General features: G+C 44.6%; 1 protein-coding gene across 2 annotated transcripts in view; it reads right to left on the reverse strand.

Annotated features, from left to right (window-relative positions):
* LOC104004529 (uncharacterized) overlaps positions 1-27695 on the reverse strand; it is a 53638-nt gene that overhangs the window by 12663 nt on the left and 13280 nt on the right. The window contains exons 2-3 of one of the 2 annotated variants that reach the window (XR_010153242.1): positions 10139-10265; positions 9471-9570 (exon numbers count right to left, since the gene is read on the reverse strand). Coding sequence is in view for 1 of the 2 variants with exons in the window: in XM_054670973.2 (XP_054526948.1) it covers positions 9947-10034; positions 10139-10265 (215 nt within the window). In the remaining variant the exon portion in view is untranslated. Of the gene's footprint in view, positions 1-9470; positions 9571-9893; positions 10035-10138; positions 10266-27695 lie in introns of those variants that run through there. The other variant, XM_054670973.2, reaches the window with a different exon arrangement.

Consider the following 27695-nt stretch of genomic DNA (forward strand, 5'->3'; position numbering starts at 1 on the left):
CCAAAGGTTTAGTGATTAATTAGAAAGACTCACAAAACCGAGTGAAGCTGTTATACTCACAGTTTATTACAACAAAAAAATACAGATTAAAATCAGCAGCAGAAAAAGGTGCATAGGGCAAAGTCCAGGAGAGACAAAGCACAAGCTTCCAGTTGTCCTCTCCCAGTGGCATCATGTGGACAGTGCTTAATTCACCCAGTGATACATGGCAGAAAGTACAGAATATACTCCCCAACAAAAAGCTTACCTGAGCCTTGGTGTTGAGCATTTTACTGGAAGTTGGTCACATGGACAAGAGCAGCCATTTGGATGACCTTAGTTTCTCTGTCTCCACCCTTCCCAAGGTCAAGCTGACACTGCATGGTCCAAAGTCCCCACAATAAATCACGTTGTTAACTCCCAGATAGGCAGGAGATTCCAAAGACTTAGAAGTTATTTCCCGGGAGCTAGGATAGAATCAAACCTTTCTTTGGAGTTTGCGAGGTTTGGACAATTCAGGCCTACTAAGTTTCATTGACTGCACACAAGTACGTAGGAAATGAGTAGTCACACATATTGCTGGTGAAAGTACAGTGTTATATAAACCTTTGGAAAGAAATCGAGTGTGTAGCACATAAACATTATATATGGTTTGTTTTTGTTTTTGTCTGAGACAGGGTCTCACTCTGTCACCCACACTGGGGTGCAGTGGCATGATCACAACTCACTGCAGCCTCAACCTCTCAGGCTCCAGCTATCCTCCCACTTCAGTCTCCTGAGTAGCTAGGACCACAGGCACCTGCAAGTACATCCAGCTATTTTTTGTGTTTTTTGTACAGATAGGGGTTTCACCATGTTGCCCAGACTGATTTCAAACTCCTGCGTTCAAACAATCCCCTACCTCAGCTTCCCAAAGTGCTAGGATTACAGGAGTGAGCCACCGCACCCAACCTATATTTGTATATACATTAAATTGTATATGTTAGGCTGGGCACGGTGGCTGACGCCTGTAATTCCAGCATTTTGGGAGGCCAAGGTGGGCGGATCACTTGAGGTCAGACACGGTGGCTCATGCCTGTAATTCCAGCATTTTGGGAGGCCAAGGTGGGCGGATCAGTTGACGTCAGGAGTTTGAGAGCAGCCTGGCCAACATGGTGAAAACCCATCTCCACTAAAAAAACAAAGTTAGCTGGACATGGTGGCAGATGCCTGTATTCCCAGCTACTCAGGAGGCTGAGGCAGGAGAATCACTTGAACAAGCAGTGGAAGTTGCAGTGAGCCGAGATCACGCCACCGCACTCCAGCCTGGATGAGAGAGCAAAACTCCATCTCAAAAAACAAAACAAAAAAATTGTATATGTTTTTGTATGTATGTGTATATATTAAGTTGTATATACACATATTAAATATATATACATATATCACACTTTATACGCATACACTTGATTGCTCATACAATTCGTTTCAGCAGAAGTAAAAATTAATAAAGATATAAGTAAAAGAATATTTACAGAAGCACTATTTTTGGTGGCAAAAGTACTTTAATATCTTAAATGCTCATATAATGAAAGATACTTTAACTCTTACAAAGAATGAGTTAGCTTTTTATCTATTATAATGGTATCCTAATATCTTTATATCTAAAGTGATATATGTGGCCAATTGTTATATTAAAAAAGGAGAATGCTTTACAATTAAAGAAAAAAGAAAGAAACGTTATATAGTAGCCCTCCCTTATCTGCAGGAGACGTGCTCTAAGACCCGCAGTGGATGTCTGAAACTTGGGTAGCATTGACCCAATTGCTGTCAATCAGAACACATTTCTGTTTATGATTTCCACGCACAAATTTAATGCCTTTTTCATCTTGACTAAGCACTTATCACACACGTGGCTGTACCTTTTAGAGCTTGGGGTGCAACAAACAACACTAACAGAAATTTCTTTTTCCTTCTTACATTTTCACCGCTAGAGGATTTGTTCTTACCATTGATCTTAGCAACCTGAGCACAAGACTTCTCTCTTTTTCTTTCTTTCTTCCTTTCTTTCTCTTTCTTTCTTTCTTTCTTCTTTCTTTCTTTCTTCTTTTTCTTTTTTCTTTCTTTTTTCTCTTTATTTTATGTATTTACTTATTTATTGAGATGGAATCTCAGTCTGTCACCCAGGTTGGAGTGCAGTAATGCGATATTGGCTCACTGCAACCTTCTCCTCCCAGGTTCAAGAGATTCTCATACCTCCACCTCCCAAGTAGCTGGGATTAAGGCGCTCACCACCACGCCCAAATAATTTTTGTATTTTTTGTAGCAATGGGGTTTCACCATGTTGTCCAGGTTAGTCTTGAACTCCTAACCTCAAAAGATCCACCTGCTTCAGTCTCCCAAAGTGCTGGGATTACAGGCATGAGCCACCAGGCCTGGCCTATATATTCTGTTGTTTGCTGGCCAATACTTATATGAATCTTGGAGAACATCATGGAAAGATGCTCATCATCTTGTTAACTGGTTATTTCAAGGGTGGAACTGGAAGGGGAATACTGCCTTTCCTGTGTATTAATTTGTAATGTTTCATTTTCATTATGAACATGTATTATTTTAATATGTTTCAATATTAATAAAGACAGGTAAATATATGTAATTTTAATTCAAGTTGAAATCCTCAAGGCAATCACATATAATTAAATAGATGGAGGAAAGAAAACATTTAAAATCCCTGAAGGAAAAGGAGGGAAGTCTGGGCAAGGAGGCTCATGCCTATGTCAGCACTTTGGGAGGCCAAGGCAGGTGGATCACTTGGGGTCAGAAGTTTGAGGCCAGCTTAGCCAACATGGTGAAACCCTGTCTCTACTGAAAATACAAAAATTAGCCAGGAGTGATGGCATGCACCTGTAATCCCAGCTACTTGGAAGGTTGAAGTGGGAGAATCGCTTGAACCCGGGAGGCAGAGGTTGCAATGAACCAAGATTGTGCCACTGCAGTTCAGCCTGGGTGACACAGTGAGACTCTGTGTCAATCAATCAATAAAAGGAGGGGGAAAAACACAAGTAAAAAATAAGTGATTCAAAAGTAGCAATGTACCATAATGCCTAACTTTGTGGGATTGGTGGAGTGTGATGGCTCCCGCCTGTAATCCCAGCACTTTGAGAGGCCAAGGTGGGTCGATCACCTGGTCAGGAGTTCGAGACCAGCCTGACCAACATTGTGAAACCCTGTCTCTACTAAAAATAAAAAAATTAGCAAGGTGTGGTGGCGGACACCTGTAGTCCCAGCTACTAGGGAGGCTGAAGCAGGAGAATCACTTGAACCTGGGAATCAGAGGTTGCAGTGAGCTGAGATTGCCCCACTGCACTGCAGCCTGGGTGACAGAGCAAGACTCCCTCCAAATAAATAAATAAATAAATAAATAAATAAATAAATAAAACTGTGGGACCAATTCCAATCGAGTCCAGGGGAGCACACACTGGTGACCAACATCCCCCCTCAGGTCCCTTCAGGGTCGAGACAGTGCATCTGGAACAGACTGGGAAACTCCAACAGACAAAGTAAGGTGTCAGGAATAGACACAACCTGACACATTCTCCATGTTCCCGCCATCCACCCCTCTCCCCACCAGGCTCCCATCGGGTTCCAATTCTGCACTCTCCCCAAGAACCTCAGATTGAAACATTGCAAGGAAGACACTGATACTCAAAGTCACAGGCTTAGGAATCTGAGCTACAAAGAAAAATGAGCCCCTGCTCCTCCAAATGCCCGGTACTCCCCTCAGCATGCTGCCCTGCATCAGCCCCCTCCTCCATAATTTGAACTGTCCTCACAGAAGCTGGAGAGATGGCCCGCCTGTCAGGAAAGAGAGGACCAGCATGTGGCAAATGCCTGGGGTATGTAGGAGCAGATGGTGAGATTAGCACAGGGATGTAAGAAACAAGTGGCTCTCAGACCAAAGAAGACTCTGCGGGAGACGGCACATTAAGCCTTCATAGGAGCGTGCGCTGGACAAGAGCTCCCCAGTTACCGAAATAATTATCTGAGAAAGGCTCTGATCTGACCCGAAACACCCTTGGATCCCATGGCAACGCCTCAGGGTCTGGCAGTAACAGGCTTCTGTGCCCAGAATCTCTAGGTCTGGAGGTCCCACCTCCACCAGCCTCTCAAAGCCCAGAGGTACCTCCCATTGGCGCCTGATGGGTCAGGGAGGCTGTTCTTCCAGCTGTGACAGATCCAGGCTAGGAGCGATCCTGGGTCTTCTTAGTTGTTTCTTCCCACACACCTGCCACTCAAAGCCACAACCCACTTGCACACCACCTTGAGGACACCTCAAAATGACAGTCTAGATCTGAACCGCGCTGAGGGAATGGTCAGCTTTACTCCCATTAGATGGCTTGGCCCAAAGGACCTAGCGACCACCCAGACAAAAATTTCGTCCTAAAAGTTGCATGTGTCTGTGGTCTCTAAGAGACAAAACTAAACCCTAAAGAAAAAGCCAACCCACCCTCACCTCCACCACAAAACAAAAACAAAAACAAAACCCACCACCAACCCACCTTTCATGTGAGGAGTCCTTGAGAAGGGCCTCTCCAGCCAGGACTAGGCAAGGGAATCCCTGCACTTGGCCAGACCCAGAACACACAGTGTCAGGGACCTGACAGTCACACTCTGACCCCATAGAATTTCCACCACTGACACACAGATCAGGATGTGTCAGCCTGAGAGATGACACCACAAATCTGGCTTTCAAAGATTGATTCCACACACATCCCATCACTGACACCAGATTCCCTCATCACTGACCCTACATACTCACAAGAATTGATTCCATGGACCTCATCACTATCCCAAAGACCACCCATCAGTAATCTACAGACCCTCATCTCTCAACCCAGGGACCCCACAGATTCCCCATCCCTGATTCCAGGATCTATAGAACCTCATCTCTTACCCCCACAGACCTATTAATAAAAGGATACATTCATAGGAGACTGTGTTGACCATTTTACACACCTATTGCGTGTGTGTGTGTGCATGTGTGTGTGTGTGTGCTGATTAATGGACTTAGGTAAACTTTAGCGTTTTGGTAGGCAATGCAATTTTTCAATGCCTTTTCTTTCTTTTTCTTGTACATCTTTAAAGGCCTCACTCCAGTAAGTGTGCATTGCAGTTTATCAACACCTATCCCTTACTGAGTCCTTGTCATGCATATTTGTTATTAATCATAATTCACAATTCTTATAATTCAGAGACACCAGAGATTCACATAAGAAGAATGGCTTTGGGTTTTTATTTATTTATTTGTTTTGTTTTCTGTAGATTATCAAATTCATTCATTTGTATCAAGTCATTAAGTGTATACTTTGTTTTCTAAAAAAAATCCCAATTAATTTTTTTTTAAGACAGGGTATCACTCTGTCACCCAGGCTGGAGTGCAGTGGTATAATCATGGCCACTGTAGCCTCAACCTCCTGGGCTCAAGTGATCCTCCCTCCTCAGCCTACGTAGTAATCTGAGACCACAGGAATGCACAAATATGCCCACCCAATTAAAATTTTTTTTGTAGATATGTGTGTCTCACTATGTTGCAGAGACTGGTCTTGAATTCCTGCGCTCAACTGATCCTCCCACCTTGGCCTCCCAAAGTGTTGAGATTACAGGTGTGAGCCACTGTACTCAACTGATAAAATCTTCAAAAGAGGAAAATACTTTGGGACCTAATGTAAAATTTCCACTGAGATGATGCGTCAGAAATTAAGGTAGAATAAGATGGCCCTAGGGCATCAAAACAACGGAAACTAAATCTTGGGCTGGGCATGGTGGCTCACGCCTGTAATCTCAGCAATTTTGGAAACCAAGGTGGGGGACTCACTTGAGGTCAGAAGTTTGAGACCAGTCTAGCCACCAAGGTGAAACGCTGTCTCTACTAAAAATACAAAAATTAGCCTGGAGGTTGCACTGAGCCAAGATTGTGCCAATGCACTCCAGTCTGGGCAACAGAGGGAGATTCTGTCTCAAAAACAAAAAAAAAAGAAGAAGAAGAAACAAAATCTTAATTCCTTCATCAAATGTAAAAACTATGGACTGGACTCTGGAGGAATAATACATAAAAAGACACATAGGCACTATTTTTTTTGAAGTTTTATTGAGAAATATTGATAACATACCACAGAAACCACTGATTTAAAGTGTAAAATTCAATGGTTTTCAGTATATTTGCACTGTTATGCAAACATCACCACAATAAATTTTAGATCATTTTCATTACCCTGAAGTAAACCCCATATCCTTCCATTTCCCCACAACTCCCCTAACCCTGGGCCACCACAAATCTACTTTCTGTTTCTATGTATTGGTCTATTTTGGACATTTTATTTAAATGGAATTACATAACATGTGGTCCTTTGTGACTGGCTTCTTTCACTTAGCATAATATTTTCAAGGTTTATTCAATCTTGCATGTGCAAAGGGTTCACTTTACATAAGGATAAACCTGGGGTGGGGGGTACTTACTGATTGATTTGGAAACTTCCCTCCAAAATTGTAAAGGGTTTCAAATAGAGGAAAAACCTATTCAGGCTAAAATCCTGTTTTCAGCAGTTTGTAATGTGGGGTTTTATTGCAAAGAATGGCAAGATTTTTGGGCTTATTTTCTGCAAATTCTCCCTGTGTTTGGGGAACAGTCACAGAATGTGGAGGAATGAGCTTCTGGGCTCTGTGGCTGGAGATTCACATCCAGGAGAACTCAGGTCCCAGGGTAGGCAGAGAAAAACAGTGTAAGAGTGCCAATGGAATGCTCTGGAATGGAAAGTTTAAAATGTTCCCTCCAAAAGGAGTCCCAGATAACCACACAAAAGAGGACTTTGCTGGGCAGGTCCACCGCAATTGTTCAGTAACAAGACACAGACAGACTGGGAAAGAAGGAAGTTTATTTCTGCAGCCATTTACAGGGAGAAGCGCCAGGTAACTCACCAGATCAACTCAAAGTTACAAGTTTTTTTTTTTCTAGTGCTTATATACATCTTAAGCTCCATGTGGGATTGCACCTACAAGCAGGAGTGTTTCATTCAATCAACATCTAATCTTTAACTTGGGTCTAGAGTCTGGAAAGATTTCTCTAGCATCTTGGAAAGTTTCTGAATCTTAAGACAGGCCGAAGTGAATGTGTACCAATGCTATCATTATTCGATCAGACTTTAGGGTCTGAGAAAACCCAGGCGGGGTTTCAATAGGTTTGTTTTCACATTCCATCCCTGATACTCAGGCACCAGTTTCTCCATTTCTTTAACGTTAACTTATGCATTCATCAAAATTATAGAAAATGGTTAGTAGAAACTGTTCTGGTTGCTATTGGAAACCTGGCCTGCCACACTGCCATAGGAACTGAAGCCCACTACAGAACATTGAAAATGCCTGCAAACACTGACTTTACTGACCAGTCAATTAAATTGCAGAAAAGCAAGCTCACGCTGCCTCCCTGATCTGTCCTCCAGAATTGCTAGTTAGAAACGTGCACATTGTTCTAGGTTCAGATTTGCAAAGATGGAGCCTGGCAGTGAAAGCATTTGTTTGAGTTCATGCATTAAGGTTTGCTTTGTCTATTTCTTTTATATTTATTTATTTGTTTTTTTTTTTTTTTTAGATGGAGTTTCAATCCTCTTGCCCAAGCTGGAGTGCAATGTGGCGGTCTTGGTTCACTACAACTTCTGCCTCCTGGGTTGAAACGGTTCTCCTGCCTCAGCCTCCCAAGTAGCTAGGATTACAGGCATGCGCCACCATGCCCGGCTAATTTTTGCATTTTTAGTAGAGATGGGGTTTCACCATGTAGGCCAGGATGGTCTTGAATTCCTGAGCTCAGGCAATCCACCCGCCTCGGTGTCCAAAGTGCTGTGATTACAGGCATGAGCACCCTCAGCCGGCCTATTTTATTTTAAGATGGAGTCTCGCTGTGTCGCCGAGGCTGGAGCGCAGTGGCACGAGCTCGGCTCACTGCAACCTCTGCCTCCGGGATTCAAGCGATTCTTGTGCCTCCGCCTCACAAATAGCTGGGATTACAGGCGCCCGCCACCATGCCTGACTAATTGTTTATTTTTAGTAGAGACGGGGTTTCACCATGTTGGCCAGACTGGTCTCGAGCTTCTGACCTCAAGTGATCCGCCCGCCTCGGCTACCAAAAGTGCTGGAATTACAGGCGTGAGCCACCACGCCCGGCCCCAATTCCTTTATTTTATTTATTATTTCAAGAAGGAGTTTCGCTCTTGCCATCCAGGCTGGAGTGCAGTGGGGCGATCTCGGCTGACTGCAACCTTCACCTCCTGGGTTCAAGCGATTCTCCTGCATCAGCCTCCGGAGTAGCTGGTATTACAGGCGCATGCCACCACGGCCAGCTACATTTCCTTTATTTTATTTTTTATAATTTACTAGCCTGTTTGTTGATAACAAGACTGGCGGTGCACAAGGTTGGGTCTCAGTGCTCACCGGGCGGCGGGCATGGACCAGGTGGGAGGGTCTCCAGCGCCTAGTACAAATCTCCAAGAAAGTGCAGGACACGGCACTAAGGGTGATAGTAAAGTTTTGGTTTGGCGGAGCGGGTAGGCGTTCCAGCGCAGAAATGCGCAAGAAAGGTTTTGCTGTGCTTGTAGGGAGGTCATCCCCAAGCGCTTCTTATTGGCTTGCAGTGAGACGAGATCGCGCCACTGCACTCCAGCCCGGGCTACAGAGTGAGACTCTGTATCAAAAAAAAAAAAAAAATAGTGAATGAATATCCATTCATGCATGAAATGGCTGCATTAAAGGAAAACTAGCCAAGAAAAGACAAGGCAAAAAAAGTCAATGATCAGTATGAAAAATAAATATATTTTAAAATATTTGTTTTTAAGGCAACAACACAGGTTTAAATTTTAAAGTGAAAGAAGTAGCTCCAAGATAGAGGAAACAGGTTGGCTTCTGAAGAAGGGAATGTTATTCTTTGAAATGGAAAGAAATGATGACAAGAGGGTAGCACAGACTGAAGAGGTGGAGGTAAAAGGGGGTTCTTGGCCAGACACAGTGGCTCACACCTGTAATACCAGCACTTTTGGAGGCCAAGGCAGGTGGATCACCTGACGTCAGGAGTTCGAGGCCAGCCTAGCCAACATGGTGAAATGCTGTCTCTACTAAAAATACATAAATTAGCTGGGCATGGTGGCAGGCGCCTATAATGCCAGTTCCTTTAGAGGCTGAGGCAGGAGAATCGCTTCAACCCGGGGGCGGAGGTTGCAGTGAGCCGAGATCGCATCACTGTTCTCCAGCCTGGGTGACTGAGCAAGACTCTCTCTCAAATTAAAAAAAATTTTAAAAAAGTGTGTGTGTGGCGGGCGGTATCTTGACTTTTCTCCATGTGTCTTAGGCCACAACTCTTACATGGGACCTTGCAGAAGAGATTCCTCAACCAATACCTTTACAGTGCTGCCTCCCTGATGGGCTGGGTTCTAAACAGCAGTGCCTTCCTCATCTGCTCAGTCGTTACTCACCTGGGCACCATCCTCCTGGTACGTCCCTTGAAACCATCCAGAGCTCTTTCCGTTGCTCCAGTAAGGAAATCACATCAGGCTTTGGGATAGAGAGACCTGTCTATAAGAAAAGAAGTAAGATGGCCAGGCATGGTGGCTCACTCCTGTAATCCCAGCACGTTGGGAGGCCAAAACAGGTGGATTACTTGAGGTCAGGAGTTCAAGACCAGCCTGACCAACATGGTGAAACCCCGTCTCTATTAAAAACACAAAAATTGGTCAGGCATGGTGGCAGGTGCCTATAATCCCAGCTACTCAGGAGGCTGAGACATGAGAATCGCTTGAACCCGAGATGAAAGTTGGAGTGAACCGAGATCATGCCATTGCACTCCAGCCTGGGCGATAGAGTGAGACTTCATCTCAAAAAAAAAAAAAAAAAGAAAGAAAGAAAAGAAGTAAGACATACTTGTGCTGTTCCTGAATTCAAAGTTAGTCCCTTAGTACTCACGAAGGACTAGAGGAAGGTGTAAAGGTCTGAAGCATGGAGAAGATGAAGGGAACCCAAAGAGCTGCCCATATATTAATCTACAAAACACAAAACAATTCCCTAAGCAGCAGGTGAAAAGTCACCCAGACAAGTGAAAGCTACACCCAAAATTCATGAGTTATTTGGGGATAGACATCCTTACCTAGTGAGGCCAGGCTGCTGTAGTTCTCCATCATTACATCTCTGTATAAGTCCTTCTGAGCAGCGTCCAGGCACTCCCATTCCTCCTGAGAGAAGTCTATAGACAGATCCTGGAACATGCCCAACCCCTGAAATGACAAACCCATGCAGCGCTGTTGAAATTAAAGGAAAGGTTTTTAAGATGAAGCAAGAGATGGAAGGGTGCTGAAGGATGGAGCAAATATAGTGAGCAGACCGGCTAGGCTCAGAATGGGGAAGAGTAAAAAAATTAGTGTAACTTCAACAAAGGACCTCCATGTTCATGAATATTCCTGTTGTGGCCGGCAAACCTCCTTCATAGAATGGGACATTCCCAGTGTTCCATGGTTAGAGCTGGGAATGAATAAAGTACATTGATATATTATTTCCCAAATAAATGAAATAGAGTTGAAAAGCACACAGCAAGCTGCAGGCCTGGCAAAGCTTCAAGAATATTACAGTAAACATCTGATATGCAAGTTACTATTTACAACAAAAGCTTAATAAATAGGCACTTCCCCCTCACCACTTTCTTTCTTGTTTTTTTTCTCTTGTTTCATTTTTTTGTTTTTGTTTTCACTTTGAAACAGGGTGTCGTTCTGTTACCCAGGCTGGAGTGCAGTGGCACAATCACAGCTCACTGTAGCCTCAACCTCCCAGGCTCAGGTGATCCTCCCACCTCAGCCTCTGTATTAGCTTTGACTATAGGCATGCGCCACCATGCCCAGCTAATTTTTTGTGTGTGTGTATTTTTAGTAGAAACGAGATTTTGCCTTTTGGCCAGGCTAATCTCAAACTCCTGAGCTCAAGCAATCCACCTGCTTTGACCTCCCAAAGTGCTGGGATTACGGCATGAGCCACCACATCCAGCCTTGTCTCTTTTTTTAAAGGAAGACAGGATCTTTCAAAAATATGTACAAAAAGTTGAAAAACCTCTATTGGCCGGGCACAGTGGCTCACACTTGTAAACCCAGCACTTGGGAGGCCAAGGCGGATGGATCACCTGAGATCAGGAGTTCGAGACCAGCCTGACCAACATGGAGAGACCATTTTAGTCTCTACTAAAAATATAAAATTAGCTGGGTGTGGTGGCACGTGTCTGTAATCCCAGCTACTTGGGAGGCTGAGGCAGGAGAATCGCTTGAACCTGGGAGGTGGAGGTTGCAGTGAGCCGAGATCGCACCACTGCACTCCAGCCTGGGCAATAAGAGTGAAACCCTGTCTCAAAAGAAAAACAACAACAACAACAAAACCTCTATTGCACTTTGATAATTAGTACTTCCATAAAATAGTATAGATAGTACTTTGATGATTAAATGTACATTGGCTGGGTGTGGTAACCCACACCTGTAATCACAGCACTTTGGGAGGCCAAGGCAGGTGAATTGCTTGAGCTCAGGAGTTCAAGATCAACCTGGGCAACATGGCAAAACCCTATCTCTACAAAAATACATATCATATACAAATTAGCCAGATGTAGTGGAACACGCCTCTAGTCCCAGCTACTTGGGAGGCTGAGGTGGGAGGATTGCTTGAACCTAGGAGGTCAAGGCTGCAGTGAGCTCTGATCCTGCCACTGCACTCCAGCCTAGGCACCAGAGCAAGATCCTGTCTCAAAAAAAAAAAAAAGGCCAGGCGCGGTGGCTCATGCCTGTAATCCCAGAACTTTGGGAGGCTGAGTAGGGCAGATCATGAGGTCAAGGGATCAAAACCATCCTGGCCAACATGGTGAAACTCTGACTCTACTAAAAATACAAAAATTAGCTGGGCATGGTGGCGTGCACCTGTAGTCCCAGCTACTTGGGAAGCTGAGGCAGGAGAATTGCTTGAACCCAGATGGTGGAGGTTGCAGTGAGCCAAGGTCGTGCCACTGCACTCCAGCCTGGTAACAGATCCAGACTGAGTCTCAAAAAAAAAAGAGTGGGTATCATGGTAGGAATAAACTGCACACAGGTCAGACAAAAGTTACAAGGGCATCTGCCAGTATAAACAAGTTTCCTGTGAGACACCTGGTCATGGGTCAGATACTTGAGCATTAGGCTGTGGTCCAGGAAAAAGAAATTTCTGGTGAAAGGCTACTCTAAAGACCCACAGGCCCCTCCCCTAGAGCCCCATTAGAGTGAGGTAGAGTTTATAGCCATTCTCCTGAGAGACCTCAAGACCCAATTAGAAGAAAACTATAACATTTGTTATATAGAAGGCATTTTCCAAAGAGTAGTTCAAAGATAAAAGATATAGTCTTCCTTTGGATATAAAACAAAATCTCAAGATACACCAAAACTGTTTTGCTTTTACTGAATAATTTTTGTGCATATGTGTTTAGCTGCAAGAGGTTAAAAAGCTGTGATTTTCTTTCCTTTCCTTTCCCTTTTTTTTCTTGAGACAGTCTTGCTCTGTCACCCAGGCTGAAGTGCAGTGGCCTGATCTTGGCTCACTGCAACCTCAGCCTCCCATAGCTGGGATTACAGGTGCCTGCCACCACACCCAGCTAATTTTTGTATTTTTAGTAGAGACGGGGTTTCACTGTGTTGCTGAGGCTGGTCTCGAAATTGTGGCCTCAAGTGATCCACCCACGCTGGCTCCCAAAGTACCAGGATTACAGGCGTGAGCCATCATGCTTGGCCAACTCCGATTTTCTAACTTGCCTCATGTATTAGGTTCATACTGGGAAAAAAACAGATCAGAGCCATTGGAGCACATGTGCAGATGTGCAGTAGCTCTGCTAGCAATACTGCTGCTTGCTTCAGCTCTTAAGACAGATGAGTTCAGCACGTGTCTGCCCTTGCTCTAGCTGTCTCTGATTCCCCCCAACAGATGCACAATCATGTCACTCCTTTAGATTCACTTTGGATATCCCATCATTAGATTAAAACCAGCAGGCCAAAAAGATAACTTGAGGAAATGCTTTCACATCCACAGTGTTCTCATAGGGCCAGTATCATTTAGACATGTCAGGACCGTGGTTGCAGGGGACAGAATGAAGTGTCATCCTTAACTGGCCATCCAATGTCATCAGCATGAACAGGAGGACTTTATAGGATATTATCTGATGTTTTCTGAATATTACCTTACAAATGCTGCTTTATTTATAACTTAAGAATAGGGACCCTGTCTTTTAAAGCTTTATACATCCTCAAGTAAAGGTTTTTCATATTAAATCCATTAATAATATCTAAAGGCCGACCTGGAAATTCCATTTCTAGGTATTTATCCAAAGTAAAGATTTGTTTTCTTTTTTTGAGACGGAGTTTTGCTCTTGTTGCCCAGACTGGAGTGCGGTGGTGTGATCTCGGCTCACTGCAACCTCTGCCTCCTGGGTTCAAGCAATTCTTCTGCCTCACCCTCCTGAATAGCTGGGATTACAGGCATGCACCACCACGCCCAGCTAATTTTGTATTTTTAGGAGAGATGGAGTTTCTCCATGTTAGTCAGGCTGGTCTCAAACTCCTGATCTCAGGTGATCCACCCACCTTGGCCTCCCAAAGTGCTGGGATTACAGGTGTGAACCACCACGTCCTGCCAAGAATTTTTTTTTTTTTGAGACAAGTCTCAATCTGTTACCCAGGCTATAGTGCAGTGAGGTGATCACAGCTCACTGCAACCTCTGCCTCCTGGGTTCAAGTGATTTTTTATGACTCAGCCATCAAAGTAGCTTGGAATACAGGCACACACCACCATACCCGGCTAATTTTCTTTTGTATTTTTGGTAGAGAGCAGGTTTCACCATGTTGGCCAGGCTGGTCTCAAACACCTGGCCTCAAGCAAGGCCACTTTGGGAGGCCAAGGTGGGCAGATCACCTGAGGTCAGGAGTTCAAGACCAGCCTGGCCAACATGGTGAAACCTTGTCTCTAATTAAAATACAAAAGGTAACCAGGCGTGGTGGCCGGTGCCTGTAATACCAGCTACTCAGGAGGCAGAGGCAGGAGAATCACTTCAGCCTGGGAGGCGGAGGTTGCACTGAGCCGAGACTGTGCCACTGCACTCCAGCCTGGGCAACAGAGCGAGACTGTCTATCAAAATATAAATAAATATAAAAATACTAAAAAGCCGGGCACAGTGGCTCATGCCTGTAATCCCAGCACTTTGGGAGGCCGAGGCAGGCGGATGACTTGAGATCAGGAGTTCCAGACCAGCCTGGCCAACATGGCAAAACCCTGTCTCTACTAAAAATATAAAAATTAGCTGGGTGTGGTGGCTCACCCTCTAATCCCAGCTACTTGGGAGGCTGAGGCAGGAGAATCGCTTGAACCTGGGAGGCAGAAGTTGCAGTGAGCAGAGTTCGTGCCATCGCACTCCAGCCTGGGCAACAAGAGGAAAACTCCATCTCAAAAAAAAAAAAAAAAGAATACAAAAAATTAGTGGGGTGTAGTGGCGCTTGCCTGTAATCTAGGCTACTCAGGAGGCTGAGGCAGGAGAATCGCCTGAACCTGGAAGGTGAAGATTACAGTGAGCTGAGACTGCACCACTGCACTCCAGCCTGGGTCACAAGAGCCAAGAGCAAGAATCCATCTAAAAAAAAAAAAAGAATTTCTATTTGGGGTACAAAATAAAAGAAATGGAGTGAAAGGGATGTAAGGAAATTGAAAGTCAACAGGCTAATAATGCCAATAAATAATGATGGAGCAAAGAAATCAGTATTGGCCAAATAAAACCAACGTGTTTTTTAATATTTTTTCAAAATTTAGAAAAAGTTTTCCAGTACACTGAGACACTTCTACTATCAACACTATAATATTGGTTGAGCACAGTGGCTTATGCCTATAATCCCAGGACTTTGGGATGCCAAGGCAGGAGGATCGCTTGAGCCCAGAAGTTCAAGTCAAGCCTGGGAAATACAGGGAGACACCGTCTCTGCAAAAATAACAAAAAATAAAATAAAATAAAATAAAATAAAATAATAAGCCAGGCATGGTGGTATATATCTGTGAGCTGTGACCACCCCACTGCACTCTAGGCTGGGTAACAGAGCAAGACCCTGTCTCAACAAAAAAACTAGAATATAGAATAAATGACATTCGGGTAAGTGGAATATTAGGTGTTCAATAAACATAGGTTATTCCCTCCCTATCTCCATAGAATCATCAATTTTTTTAAAAGTGAAGTTTTGATTAGAATCTAAAAATATCAATACTTCTCTTTCCAATAAAGGAGGGAGGATTTAAATATAACAATTTCTTGGTTATTTCTATTTATTTTCATTGTTGCTTAATATTACTCAGTAATGAAAATGCAATTGCTCCCTTTCTTTTTTTTGTTTTTTTTGTTTTTTTTTTGTTTTTGTTTTTGTTTTTTATTACACTTTAAGTTTTAGGGTACATGTGCACATTGTGCAGGTTAGTTACAACATAGTTTTAATTAGTTGCACAAAATGCCACCTTATAGTCTGATGTACTTCAAATTTCCCTATCTATGAAAGCTAAATTTGGATATTATCATCTCAAGGATATTATAATCTCTGTCTTTTAATCTATCTAGGTTTCTACCTTTTTTGTAAGCCTTAGTGAATCTCACTATAGTCCTCCTTCCCTTTAAAAATGCAGTGACAGGCCGGGTGCAGTGACTCTTCCCTGTAATTCCAGCACTTTGGGAGGCTCATGTGGGAAGATTGTTGAATCTCAGGAGTTCAAGACCAGACTGGGCAACATGGCGAAACCCCATCTGTGCAAAAATTACAAATATTAGCCCGGCATGGTGCCATACGCCTATAATCCAGCTACTTGGAAGGCTGAGGAGGGAGGATCCCTTCAGCCCCAGAGGTCAAGGCTGCCGTATGCCCTGATCCTGCCACTGCACTTTTGGAGGCTGAAGCAGGTGGATCACCTGAGATCAGGAGTTCGTGACCAGCCTGGCCAATATGGTGAAACCCTGTCTCTACTAAAAATACAAAACTTGGTCGGGTGTGGTGGCGGGCACCTGTAATCCCAGCTACTCAGGAGGCTGAGACAGGAGAATCACTTGAACCTGGGAGGCGGAGGCTGCAGTGAGCCGAGATCACACCACTGCAGTTCAGCCTTGGCAAGGCAGAGTGAGACTCTGTCAAAAAAAAAGAAAGGAAGAGAGAGAGAGAGAGAGAGAGAAAGAAAGAAAGAAAGAAAGAAAGAAAGAAAGAAAGAAAGAAAGAGAAAATCAGTGATAGGTGAGGCAGCTCATGCCTGTAATCATAGCACTTTGGAGGCAGAGGGGGAGGATTGCTTGAAGTCAGGAGTTCAAGACCAGCCCAGACAACACAGTGAGTCTTCTTCTCTACTGAAAATTATTTTAAATTATGCAAGAGTGCTAGTGTGTGCCTCCGGTTTCAGCTTATTTGGAAGGCTGAGTAGAAGGATCACTTGAGCACAGGAGATGAAGGCTGCAATGAGCTGAGATTGTACCACTGTACTCCAGTCTGGGAGACAGAGTGAGACCCTACCTCAAAAATAAAAATAAATACATAAATAAAAATTCAGCGATGGAGTTGATGGATTTGAGGTTGAGGACCCCCAATGTGAACCCATTTGGAAAAACTCAACCTGTGTTCTTCCTCTGCTTCACACCAAAACCACAACAATCTACCCAGAAGACTTCTGTGGCCTCAAAATATGAGGAGATTTCTCCCTATCAGCAAGCAAGGAATCAGTTCTGCAGTAGACACCAGCTGGGTGGCCACCAATTCGATTCTGACACTATCTACCATGTGATAGTGTCACCCCACAGATTGAGGGCTCAGCCCCCAAAACTGCCCGCCTTTCAGACACCAGTCACAAGTCCCACCCTCTGGAACTTCTGACTGACGGGTTTAATTTGGGGTTCCTACGACCCCCTCTTTGGGTTTGATTAATTTGCTAGAATAAAATGGCTCACAGACCTCAGGGAAACACATTTACTGTTTGATTATAAGGATATTCCAAAGGATATAGATGAAGAGATGCCTAGCGTGAGGTATGGGGGAAGGGGTACAGAGCTTCCGTTCCCTCCCTGGGCACGACCCTCCAGGAACCTCCATGTGTTCAGCTCTCTGGAAGCTCTCCGAATCCACTCCTTTTGGGTTTGCAAGGAGGCTTCATTACATAGGCATGATTAAACCACTGGCCACTTGCCATCAACTTAATCCTCAGTCCCCTCCACTCCCCAGGGGTGGGAGGGTAGGGGCTGAAAGTCCCAACCCTCTAATCCTGCCTTGGTCTTTCTGATGACCAGCCCCCATCCTGAAGCTATCGGTCAATCACTAACATATAAAAAGCCAAAGTCTGGGTGCGGTGGCTCAGGCCTGTAATCCCAACACTTTGGGAGCCTGAGGCAGGCAGATCACTTGAGGTCAGGAGTTCGAGACCAGACTGGCCAATATGGTGAAACCCCTTCTCTACTAAAAAAGAAAACAATGACAAAAATTAGCCAGGCATGGTGGCGCATGCCTATGGTCTACTCGGGAGGCTGAGGCAGAAGAATTGTTTGAATCCGGGAGGCAGAGGTTGCAGTGAGTGGAGATCGCGCCACTGAACTCCAGCCTGGGTGACAGAGCAAGACTCCATTTCAAAAAAAAAAAAAAAAAAAAAAAAAAAAAAGCAAGCACTTAGGAGATTCCAAGGAGTTTAGGAGTTGTATGCCAGAAAATAGGGACAAAGACCAAATCTGTATTTGACAAAATCACAGAACCATATGAGTATTTAATTCAATACAGACATGGAAACTGGCCTAAGCATTTACTCACAGATGACTGGGCAAATCCCTGGTCCTATGGGTACAAACTATTGATCAAACCCCCAATCTCATTCCTACCCCTAAAATACAGCAAAGTGAAAGATCTTATTACATATTTGGACTGAGATTGACACCATCCGATAAACTGCATGGCTTTCAATCCCAGGGCTATGGCGTGTGATGCCACATAGAATATGCACGAATCTTCTCTCCAGCAATTGAGTTGTTAGGATAAAGGCTCTTGTCTTTGCCTTCTTTCTCTCACAGCCAAGAATATTAAGGAACGTGGACACAAAGGATGAGGTTGGAACGGAAGTTTAATAAGCAAAAGAAGAAAGCTCTCCCCAGCGGAGAGGGGATCCAAAAGAGGTTTGCCAACTAGGAGGCTGAATCTGGGGGTTTTGTGAACTGGGAAGGGGAGGAATGTGCTCACTGGTCTGTGGGCTGTCTTGGAGAAAGCACCACTTCGTTTGGCCCTGGGACCTTAGCCTGGGACCAATCGGAGGTTGAAGTGAAATTTTGGCCTAAGACCAATCAGGGGCTGAAGTGAAAGTTTGGCCTAGGACCAATCACGGGCTGAAGTGAAAGTTTGGCCCAGGACCAATCAGGGGCTGAAGTGAAAGTTTGGCCCAGGACCAATCAGGGGCTAAAGTGATGATTCATAGAGGCTCGGCTCACAGTCCAAAGCATGTCCAGAAAAGGAAAGTGGCCGCCAGAGCCTGCTAGTCCAAGCTGCACCGTTTTGTAAGCCCCCACCATTTCACACACCCTGGTCAGAGGGAAACATTCCACTGGGGTTTGGGCTGAGAGAAACATCCTACCCAACCACCTGACTTCCTTATCACATCCTGCTGGGGAAAGGCCCAAGAAACATCCTTATCAACATTCTCCCAGGCAACAAGCCATACTGCCCAGACCCCTCCTGCTCCAGCCTGTAAGCGGCAGTGGGCTCTCGCATTTAGTTGGTCCCCTCCATAGAGCCGCCAACTCTCTCTCTTTCTTTAACCTTCACCTTCCCTTCAAAATTTAACAGAGCCCACCGTATACATGCCCACAAAAAAAGTGACTATTTCCTGGAAGCCCGCTGGTCACACAAAGGACAAAGGCATTTCTATGTTGGGCCTCGGTCCCTTATCAATGCAGCTGAGGAATGTCTTTAGGACAACCCCCTGTGCTAGTTTTCCTTCTCTGTGCCTGCAGCCTGATTTTTCAGGCTGTTCTCTATTTAAAGGAGTTTTACCAAGGACCCGCCCTAACTCCCTAAAGGGTTTTTTTTCTCAGGGGGACACACAAAGTTCCAATCGCACACATGCCTCCCTATATCCACTTACCCTCTGCCTCACAGCCGATCACACTCTCCTCTCTCACACAGACCACGGGGCCACGCAAGTTGCACCTGCGCAGCCACAGACCTGCAACTCACACACACACAGTATTGCACACACACGCAAAGTCACACACCCACCCTGGGACACGCATCCCCAACCACCACACAGTCAATGGTTGTCCACATCCGCACACACAACGCGGCTCGTCCAGGACACACACATCCACTCCGAGCGCGCACAGTCACAAGCGCCCACCTGATCACCCAGAGTCAGCACCACACAGCCACAGTCACAGACCAAGAAGACCCACGGCAACCATCACAATCACACACGCAAACTCCTCTCCTCAGCCCTCCACACACAAAAGGACCGAAGCCGGATTCCTCATCCTCAGCTTTCTCTAGTTCCGCTCGGGGCCAGCCTGGCCAAGTTGCTCCAGACTCCAAGGCGCGGCAGCAGCTAATTGCGCACAGCGAAAGATTCTGCCACCTGGCTAAGAGGAAGCCAAAATCTCGCGAGACGTCGTATCGGCCTGCAGGATCCTCCAGGAAATATAGTCCAGAGTCCGACTGCTCCCCTACTAAAAATACAAAAATTAGCTAGGCCTGGTGGTGGGCGCCTGTAATCTCAGTTTCTTGGAGGGCTGGGGCAGGAGAATCGCTTGAACCTGGCAGGTGGAGGTTGCAGTGCGCCGAGATCGCGCCGTTGCACTCCAGCCTGGGTGACAGAGCGAGACTCCGTCTCAAAAAATAAAAATAAAAAAATAAAAATAAAAATAAAAAAAATAAGCAGACATGTCTGCTGCCCACATGAGGTTTACATTCTAGTCTGGAGAAAAAAAAAGATTTTAAATTAAAGGGGGGAAATGAAGTAATTTTATATTGTGATAAATACTATGAAAAAAATCAATAGGTGGTATAAGCAGTAACTTGAGGGATACTTCGCGTAGCATTGATAGGATGGGTGTCTGAGAGATAACCCTCGAGCTTTGGTGGTGAGAAGCCAGCAGTGTGGAAGGGTAGTCCAAGCAGAGGCACAGCTACACTAAAGACCCTGAAAAATCAGAGAGCACTTGGAGCGTTCTGGAAACAGAAAGCAGCCTGGTGTGACTGAAGCTTAGCAAGTGAGTGGGAAATTAGAGTTAGGATGCAGAGGTCGGCATTTTCCATATCATATGAGGAAATGATAGTGCTGAGATTACAGGCATGAGCTACTGCACCCAGCCCCAAACCAAGTTTTTATAGCAGCAAGAATAGATGTTCTGGTACGGTCAGTGTCTAAAGATTTTACAAATATCTCTTCTTCTAGTTTGCAGTCATTATTGAAATAACAAACATGTCCTATTGTCAGGCCTTACTCTCAGTAACTGATTTCATTGATCTGAATAGGAAACTTACTTGATTAATCAGCTACTCTTTGGTATTACCTGACATCTCATTAAAGCATCTTTGAATTGAATTATTGCTCAATAGGAGTGATTGTGAAATAATGGCAATGTGATACATCACTATTGAAGTTACGGTCTCTAATGTGAGTCCTATGACAGTTTCAGCAACTATAAAGCACTATGGGGTTTTACAACGATTAATCTTTTTTTTTTTCTTTTTTTTTTTTTTTGAGACAGAGTCTCGCTCTGTCAGCCAGGCTGGAGTGCAGTGGCACGATCTCAGCTCACTGCAACCTCCATCTCCCGGGCTCAAGTGATTCTCCTGCCTCAGCCTCCCGAGTAGCTGGGATTACAGGCGTGTGGCACCACGCCTGGCTGACTTTGTATTTTTAGTAGAGACAGGGTTTCACCATGTTGGCCAGGCTGGTCTCGAACTCCCGAACTCAGATGATCCGCCTGCCTCGGCCTTCCAAAGTGCTGGGATTACAGGCGTGAGTCACTGCGCCTGGCCTATTTCTGCAATTTTATAAGGCAATTATTTCACCATAATTTGCTTATCCTTTTTTTTTTTTTTTTTTTTAGACGAGTGTCGTTGTATAGTCCAGGCTGGAGCATGGTGCTGCAATCTCGGCTCACTGCATCCTCCGCCTCTCGGGTTGAAGCAAGTCTCCTGCCACAGCCTCCAGTACCTGGAATTACAGGTGCACACACCGTGCCCGGCTAGTTTTTGTGTTTTTAGTAGAGACAAGGTTTCACCATATTACCCAGGCTGGTCTCCAACTCCTGGGATCACGTGATCCACCCGCCTCGTTCTCCCAAATTGTTGCGATTACAGGTGTGAGCCACCTCACCCGGCTCCTTGTCCTTCTTAAATAAGAAGTAACAGTGTTACAGTTCAAAATTCTATTTTAAACTTTTTAAATATTGTTTCTCAATTTTATCAGGATGTTTTGTTTTTTGATGATCCACAAATCTTGATGGTTTCATAGCCCTGTTTGTAAAAACAAACAAAAACCAAAGAAACAAAAACTATTATGCATAAGAAACAAGCTGTAAAGTGTAAGCTAGGCTGGGTGCGGTGGCTCACGCCTGTAATCTTAGCACTTTGGGAGGCCAAGGTGGGTGGATTGCCTGAACCCAGGATTTCGAGACCAGCCTTGGCAACAGGGTGAAACCCCATGTCTCTACTAAAATACAAAAAATTAGCTGGGTGGCGGCATGTACCTGTAGTCCCTGCTACACAGGAGGCTGAGGCAGGAGACTTGCTAGAACCCAGGAGGTGGAGGTTGCAGTGAGCCGAGATCATGTCACTGCATTCCAGCCTGGGCAACAGAGTGAGACTCCATCTCAAAAAACAAAAACAAACAAACAAACAAAACCAAAACAGAACAAAAACAAAACCAGTAAGCCAGATACTCATTCATTCAGATGTAGTCAACACTTTTCGTTTTCAACACTTAGCACAATTAATGCTAGGTTGAATTACTTTCATAATATAAACTATTTTACATAATTCCCAAAGCACTGAGGATCAATCATACATACTATCCACAAGGCAGCCAATAGACACACACAAGCCACCTCTCATATAACTTTGGGATAGAGCATTCAATCGAGAAAAAGTCTTCCGATTATAGCCAACAATTTGCCCTCATTTTGTAGCACTCATCTTGCAAAGATTTTTTTTTTTTTTGAGATGGAGGCTCACTCTGTCACCCAGGATGAAGTGCGGTGGCACGATCGGCTCTCTGCAACCTCTGCCTCCTAGGTTCAAGCGATTCTCCTGCTTCAGCCTCCCATGTAGCTGGGGGATTACAGGCAGGTGCCACCACTTCTGGGTAATTTTTTTGTATTTTTAGTTGACACAGGGTTTTACTATGTTGGCCAGGCTGGTCTTGAACTCCTGAATTTCAGTGATCCACCTTCCTTGGCCTCCCAAAGTGCTGGGATTACAGGTGTGAGCCACTGTGCATGGCTTGATCTTGCACAGTCTCAAACTCTTGGCCTCAAGGGATCCTCCTGCCTCAGCCTCCCAAAGTGTTGAGATTACAGACCTGAGCCACCTCACCCAGCCCAAGATTTTGGTGCTTTGTAAATAATACTTTTCAATAAAATAAACCAAGGATCTTTAAATAAATGGTTTATTCCATGTCTGGGTCAGGGAAAATACCAGATGAATCGAAACACTTTATGGTGCCAGAAAGTTGGGAATTAGTCCCAAACCCCAAAACCCTGATAAAGGCATGCTATAAATAGAACACAGGAGCCAACCTAAAGAAACGCCCAAGGCCAATGTTCTTCTTTTTTTTTTTTCTTTTGACACAATTTCACTCTTGTCACCCAGGCTGGAATGCAGTGGTGTGATCTTGGCTCACTGCAACATCCACCTCCCGGGTTCAACCGATTCTTCTGCCTCAGCCTCTCGAGTAGGTGGAATTACAGGTGCCTGCCACCACGCCCAGCTAATTTTTTGTACTTTTAGTAGAGATAGGGTTTCAGCAAGTTGGCCAGGCTGGTCTCAAACTCCTGACCTCAGGTGATCTCCATGCCTCGGCCTCCCAAAGTGCTAAGATTACAGGCATCAGCCACTGCTCCGGCCTATGTTCGTATTATTTTCAGTATCGTAACCACATACATGCTCAATTGCACATATACTATGTTCTCTACAAATGTGCAGTTTGGACCTGACTCATCTTGGTACTTTACAACAACAAGAGCATTGCATTGTCACACATGTAGACAATGAATTAACTCAGAATCACAAATACTTGTACTGGGGACCTGTAGGGAGAAGTCAAGTCCTAGGAAGAGTGCCAGGTCATCATCTCTGAAAGGAAATATTAGGAGTATTTGGGGTGTGAATAGTACTGTATTGAATTCCAATTCATTTCAAAATGTATTTCACAGATTATCACAAACCAGGAAATAAGTTGTGTGTAATTTTCTTTGTTTTGTTTTGTTTGTTTGTTTGTTTTTTAGACAGAGTTTTACTCTTGTTGCCCAGGCTGCAGTGCAATGCCATGATCTTGGCTCACCTCAACCTCCGCCTCCCCGAAACCTCTGCTTCCCAGGTTCAAGCGATTCTCTTGCCTCAGCCTCCCAAGTAGCTGGGATTACAGGCATGTGCCACCAAGCCTGGATAATTTTGTATTTTTAGTAGAGATGGAGTTTCTCCATATTTTTTTTTTTGAGATAGATTCTCACTCTATTGCCCAGGCTGGAGTGCAGTGGTGAGATCTCAGCTCACTGCAACCTTTGCCTCCTGGGTTCAAGCAATTCTCTTGCCTCAGCCTCCCAGGTAGCTAGGATCACAGGCGCCTGCCACAGTGCCTGGCTAATTTTTGCATTTTTTAGTAGAGTTGGGGATTCACCATCTTGGCCAGGCTGGTGTTGAATTCTTGACCTTGTGATCCACCTGACTCAGCCTCCCAAAGTGCTGGGATTACAGGCATAAGCCACTTATCCCGAACAGTTTGGGTTTTTTGAGACAGAGTCTTACTCTGTCATCCAGGCTGGAGTGCAGTGGCATGATCTCAGCTCACTGCAACCTCTGCCTCCCAGATTCAGGTGATTCTTCTGCCTCAGCCTCCTGAGTAACTGTGATTACAGGGGCATGCCACCAATCCCTGCTAATTTTTTTGTATTTTTAGTAGAGATGGGGTTTCACCGTGTTGGCCAGGATGGCCTTGATCTCCTAACCTCGTGATCCACCCACTTTGGCCTCCCAAAATGCTGGGATTACAGGCATGAGCAAGCATGCCCAGCAAACTGTGACCATTTTCAAAGCCATGATTTACGGGAATAGCAGTTCTTCTCTTTGTGTAAATAAACAGAGGCCACCAAAATAAGAACAAAGAGAGGCTTATGCATACAGAACTTGCTAAAGAGTAAGGGTTCTGCTTAAGTTCCATTTGTTTAAGTTGTCTATAGATTCTGGATATTATTTGGCCTTTGCTGGATACATCGCTTGTGAGTATCTTCTCCAATTCTGTAGTTTGTTTGCTCTGTTGATAGTTTGTCTTGTTGTGTTTACACTTTTATTTTACTTTATTTAATTTTTTTTTTTTTGAGGCAGAGTCTTTCTCTGTCACCCAGGCTGCAGTGCAGTGGTGCGATCTCAGCTCACTGCAACCTCTGCCTCCTGGGTTCAAGTGATTCTCCTCCCTCAGCCTCCTGAATAGCTGGGATTACAGGTGTGCGCCACCACCACCTAATTTTTGTATTTTTATTAGAGAAAGGGTTTCACCATGTTGGTCAGGCTGGTCTCAAACTCCTGACATTGTGATCTGCCCAACCTGGCCTCCAGCTTGTGGTTTAATTAAGTACCACTTGTCTATTTTTGTTTTTGCTGCAATTGCTTTTTTGGAATCTTAGCCAAAAATTCCTTGCCAAGGCCGATGTTGAGAAGAGTGTTTCCTAGGTTGTCTTCCAGGATTTTTATAGTTTGAGGTCTTATATTTAAATCTTTAATCCATTTGGAGTTAATGTTTGTATATGGTGAAAGGTAGGGGGCCCAGACTCAGTCTTCTGCATGTGGGTAGCCAGTTATTCCAGAATCATTTATTGAATGGGGAGTCCTTTCCCTATTCCTCGCTTTTGTTGACTTTGTGGAAGATCACATGGTTGTAGGTGTGTGACTTTATTTCTGGGTTCTCTAACCTATACCATTGGTCTATGTGTCTCTTTTTGTACCACTACTATGCTATTTTGGTTACTGTAGCCTAGTAGTATAGTGTGAAGTTGCATATATGATGCCCATCAGCAGTGCACTGGATAATGAAAATGTGGTAATTATACACCATGGAATACTACATAGCCGTAGAAAAAGAAACCATGTCCTTTGCAGCAACATGGATGCAGCTGGAGGCCATTATCCTAAATGAATTAATGCAGCATTAGGTAACCAAATACTCCATGGTCTCACTTATAACTGGGAGCTAAACATTGAGTACACATGGTCACAGAGATGGGATCAAAGACACTGGGGCCTGCTTGAGTGGGGAGGGTGGCATGAGGCTATGGGTCAAAAAACTATTGGGTACTGTGGTCACTACCTGGGTGATGATCTCATTTGTACACCAAACCCCAGTGACATGCAATTTACCCATGTAACAAGCCTGCACATGTATCCCTTAAACCTAAAAATAGAAAAAATTAAAAATAAATAAATAAATGAGGTATAAGTCTAATTGTTGAATGTTGTGAACGGTAACCAACAGAGCCATTGAAAATAGTGAGAGAGGCCAGGTGCAGTGGCTCACGCCTGTAATCCCAACACTTTGGGAGGCTGAGGTGGGTGGATAATGAGATCAGGAGTTCGAGACCAGCCTGGCCAAGAGGGTGAAACGCTGCTTCTACTAAAATACAAAAATTAGCCAGGCATGGTGGCTTATGCCTGTAATCCCAGCTACTCATGAGGCTGAGGCAGGAGAATCACTTGAACCTGGGAGGCAGAGGTTGCAGTGAGCTGAGACTGTGCCACTGCATTCTAGCCTGGGCAACAGAGCAAGACTCTGTCTCCAAAAAAAAAAAAAAAAAGAAAAGAAAAGAAAAAGAAAATAATGAGAGCACCATATAAGGAAAGTGGTTCAGGCACTGGGGTAAGAGGTGAGTGTCAGCCAAGTCATCAGCTATCAGAACAGGAAGCCATCAGGTAATATATCAAGTTGATATATTAAGAAGGAGGGGTCGGGCGTGGTGGCTCACGCCTGTAATCCCAGGACTTTGGAGGCCGAGGCAAGCAGATCACAAGGTCAGGAGATCAAGACCATCCTGGCTAACACGGTGAAACCCCGTCTCTATTAAAAATACAAAAAAATGAGCCAGGCGTGGTGGTGGGCACCTGTAGTCCCAGCTGCTGGGGAGGCTGAGACAGCAGAAGGGAGTGAACCCAGGAGGCGGAGCTTGCAGTAAGCCGAGATCATGCCACTGCACTCCAGCCTGGGTGACATAGCAAGACTCTGTCTCAGAAAAAAAAAAAAAAAAAAAAAACAGAAGGAGGAGGATCTACCTATTATATAACAGAGATAAGCACTCAGATATATAGATTATAAATAGTTTATAATCTAAATTTAGAAAATTGAAACATTTGATTATTCAGAAAGTAGACTTGGGAGCATTGGAGAAACGGTGGGGGAGTAGACTGCATGGAAATCTCTTTCTTAGAGTGGGATTTTCAATTATGCACATAGATTTCTTACATAACATGGAGAATTCAATTAAAGAAGCAACAACGTTGTGTTTTGGGGTCCCAAAAGTTTAGTGATTGATTAGAAGAACTCACAAAACTGAGTCAAGCTGCTATACTCATAGTTATAGTTTATTACAACAAAAGGATACAGATTAAAATCAGCAGCAGAAAAAGGTGCATAGGGCAGAGTCCAGGAGAGACAAAGCACAAGCTTCCAGTTGTCCTCTCCCAGTGGCATCATGTGGACAGTGCTTAATTCACCCAGTGATATGTGGCAGAAAGTACAGAAAATACTCCCAGATGAGAAGCTTACCTGAGCCTTGGTGTTGAGGGTTTTACTGGAGGTTGGTCACATGGACAAGAGTACCCATTTGGATGACCTTAGTTTCTCCGTCTCCCCCTTCCCAAGGTCAAGCTAACACTGCATGGTCCAAGGTCCCCACAATAAATCACCTTGTTAACTCCCAGATAGGCAGGAGAGTCCAAGGACTTAAAGGCTATTTCCCAGGAGCTGGGCTAGAGTCAAACCTTTCTTTGGAGTGTGCAGGATTTGGACAATTCAGGCCTACTAAGTTCCTTGACTGCACACAAGTGATAGTGAGTATGTAGGAAATGAGTAGTTGCATATGTTGCTGGTGAAAGTATAGTGTTGTAAAACCCTACTCAAGTGTGTAGTGCATAAACATTATATTTGGTTTGATTCATTTTTATCTAAGACAGGGGCTCACTCTGTCACCTACACTGGTGTGCAGTGGCATGATCACAACTCACTGCAGCCTTGACCTGCGGGCTCCAGCTATCCTCCCACCTCAGTCTCCTGAGTAGCTGGGAGCACAGGCGTGTGCCACCACACCCAACTCATTTTTGTGTTTTTTGGACAGAGAGGGTTTCACCATGATGCCCAGGCTGATTTCAAACTCTTGGGTTCAAACAGTTCCCTACCTCAGCTCCCCAATG

This window comes from Pan troglodytes, chromosome 19, assembly GCF_028858775.2.
Source record: "Pan troglodytes isolate AG18354 chromosome 19, NHGRI_mPanTro3-v2.0_pri, whole genome shotgun sequence".
In the NCBI taxonomy this organism is placed as follows: Eukaryota; Metazoa; Chordata; class Mammalia; order Primates; family Hominidae; genus Pan; species Pan troglodytes.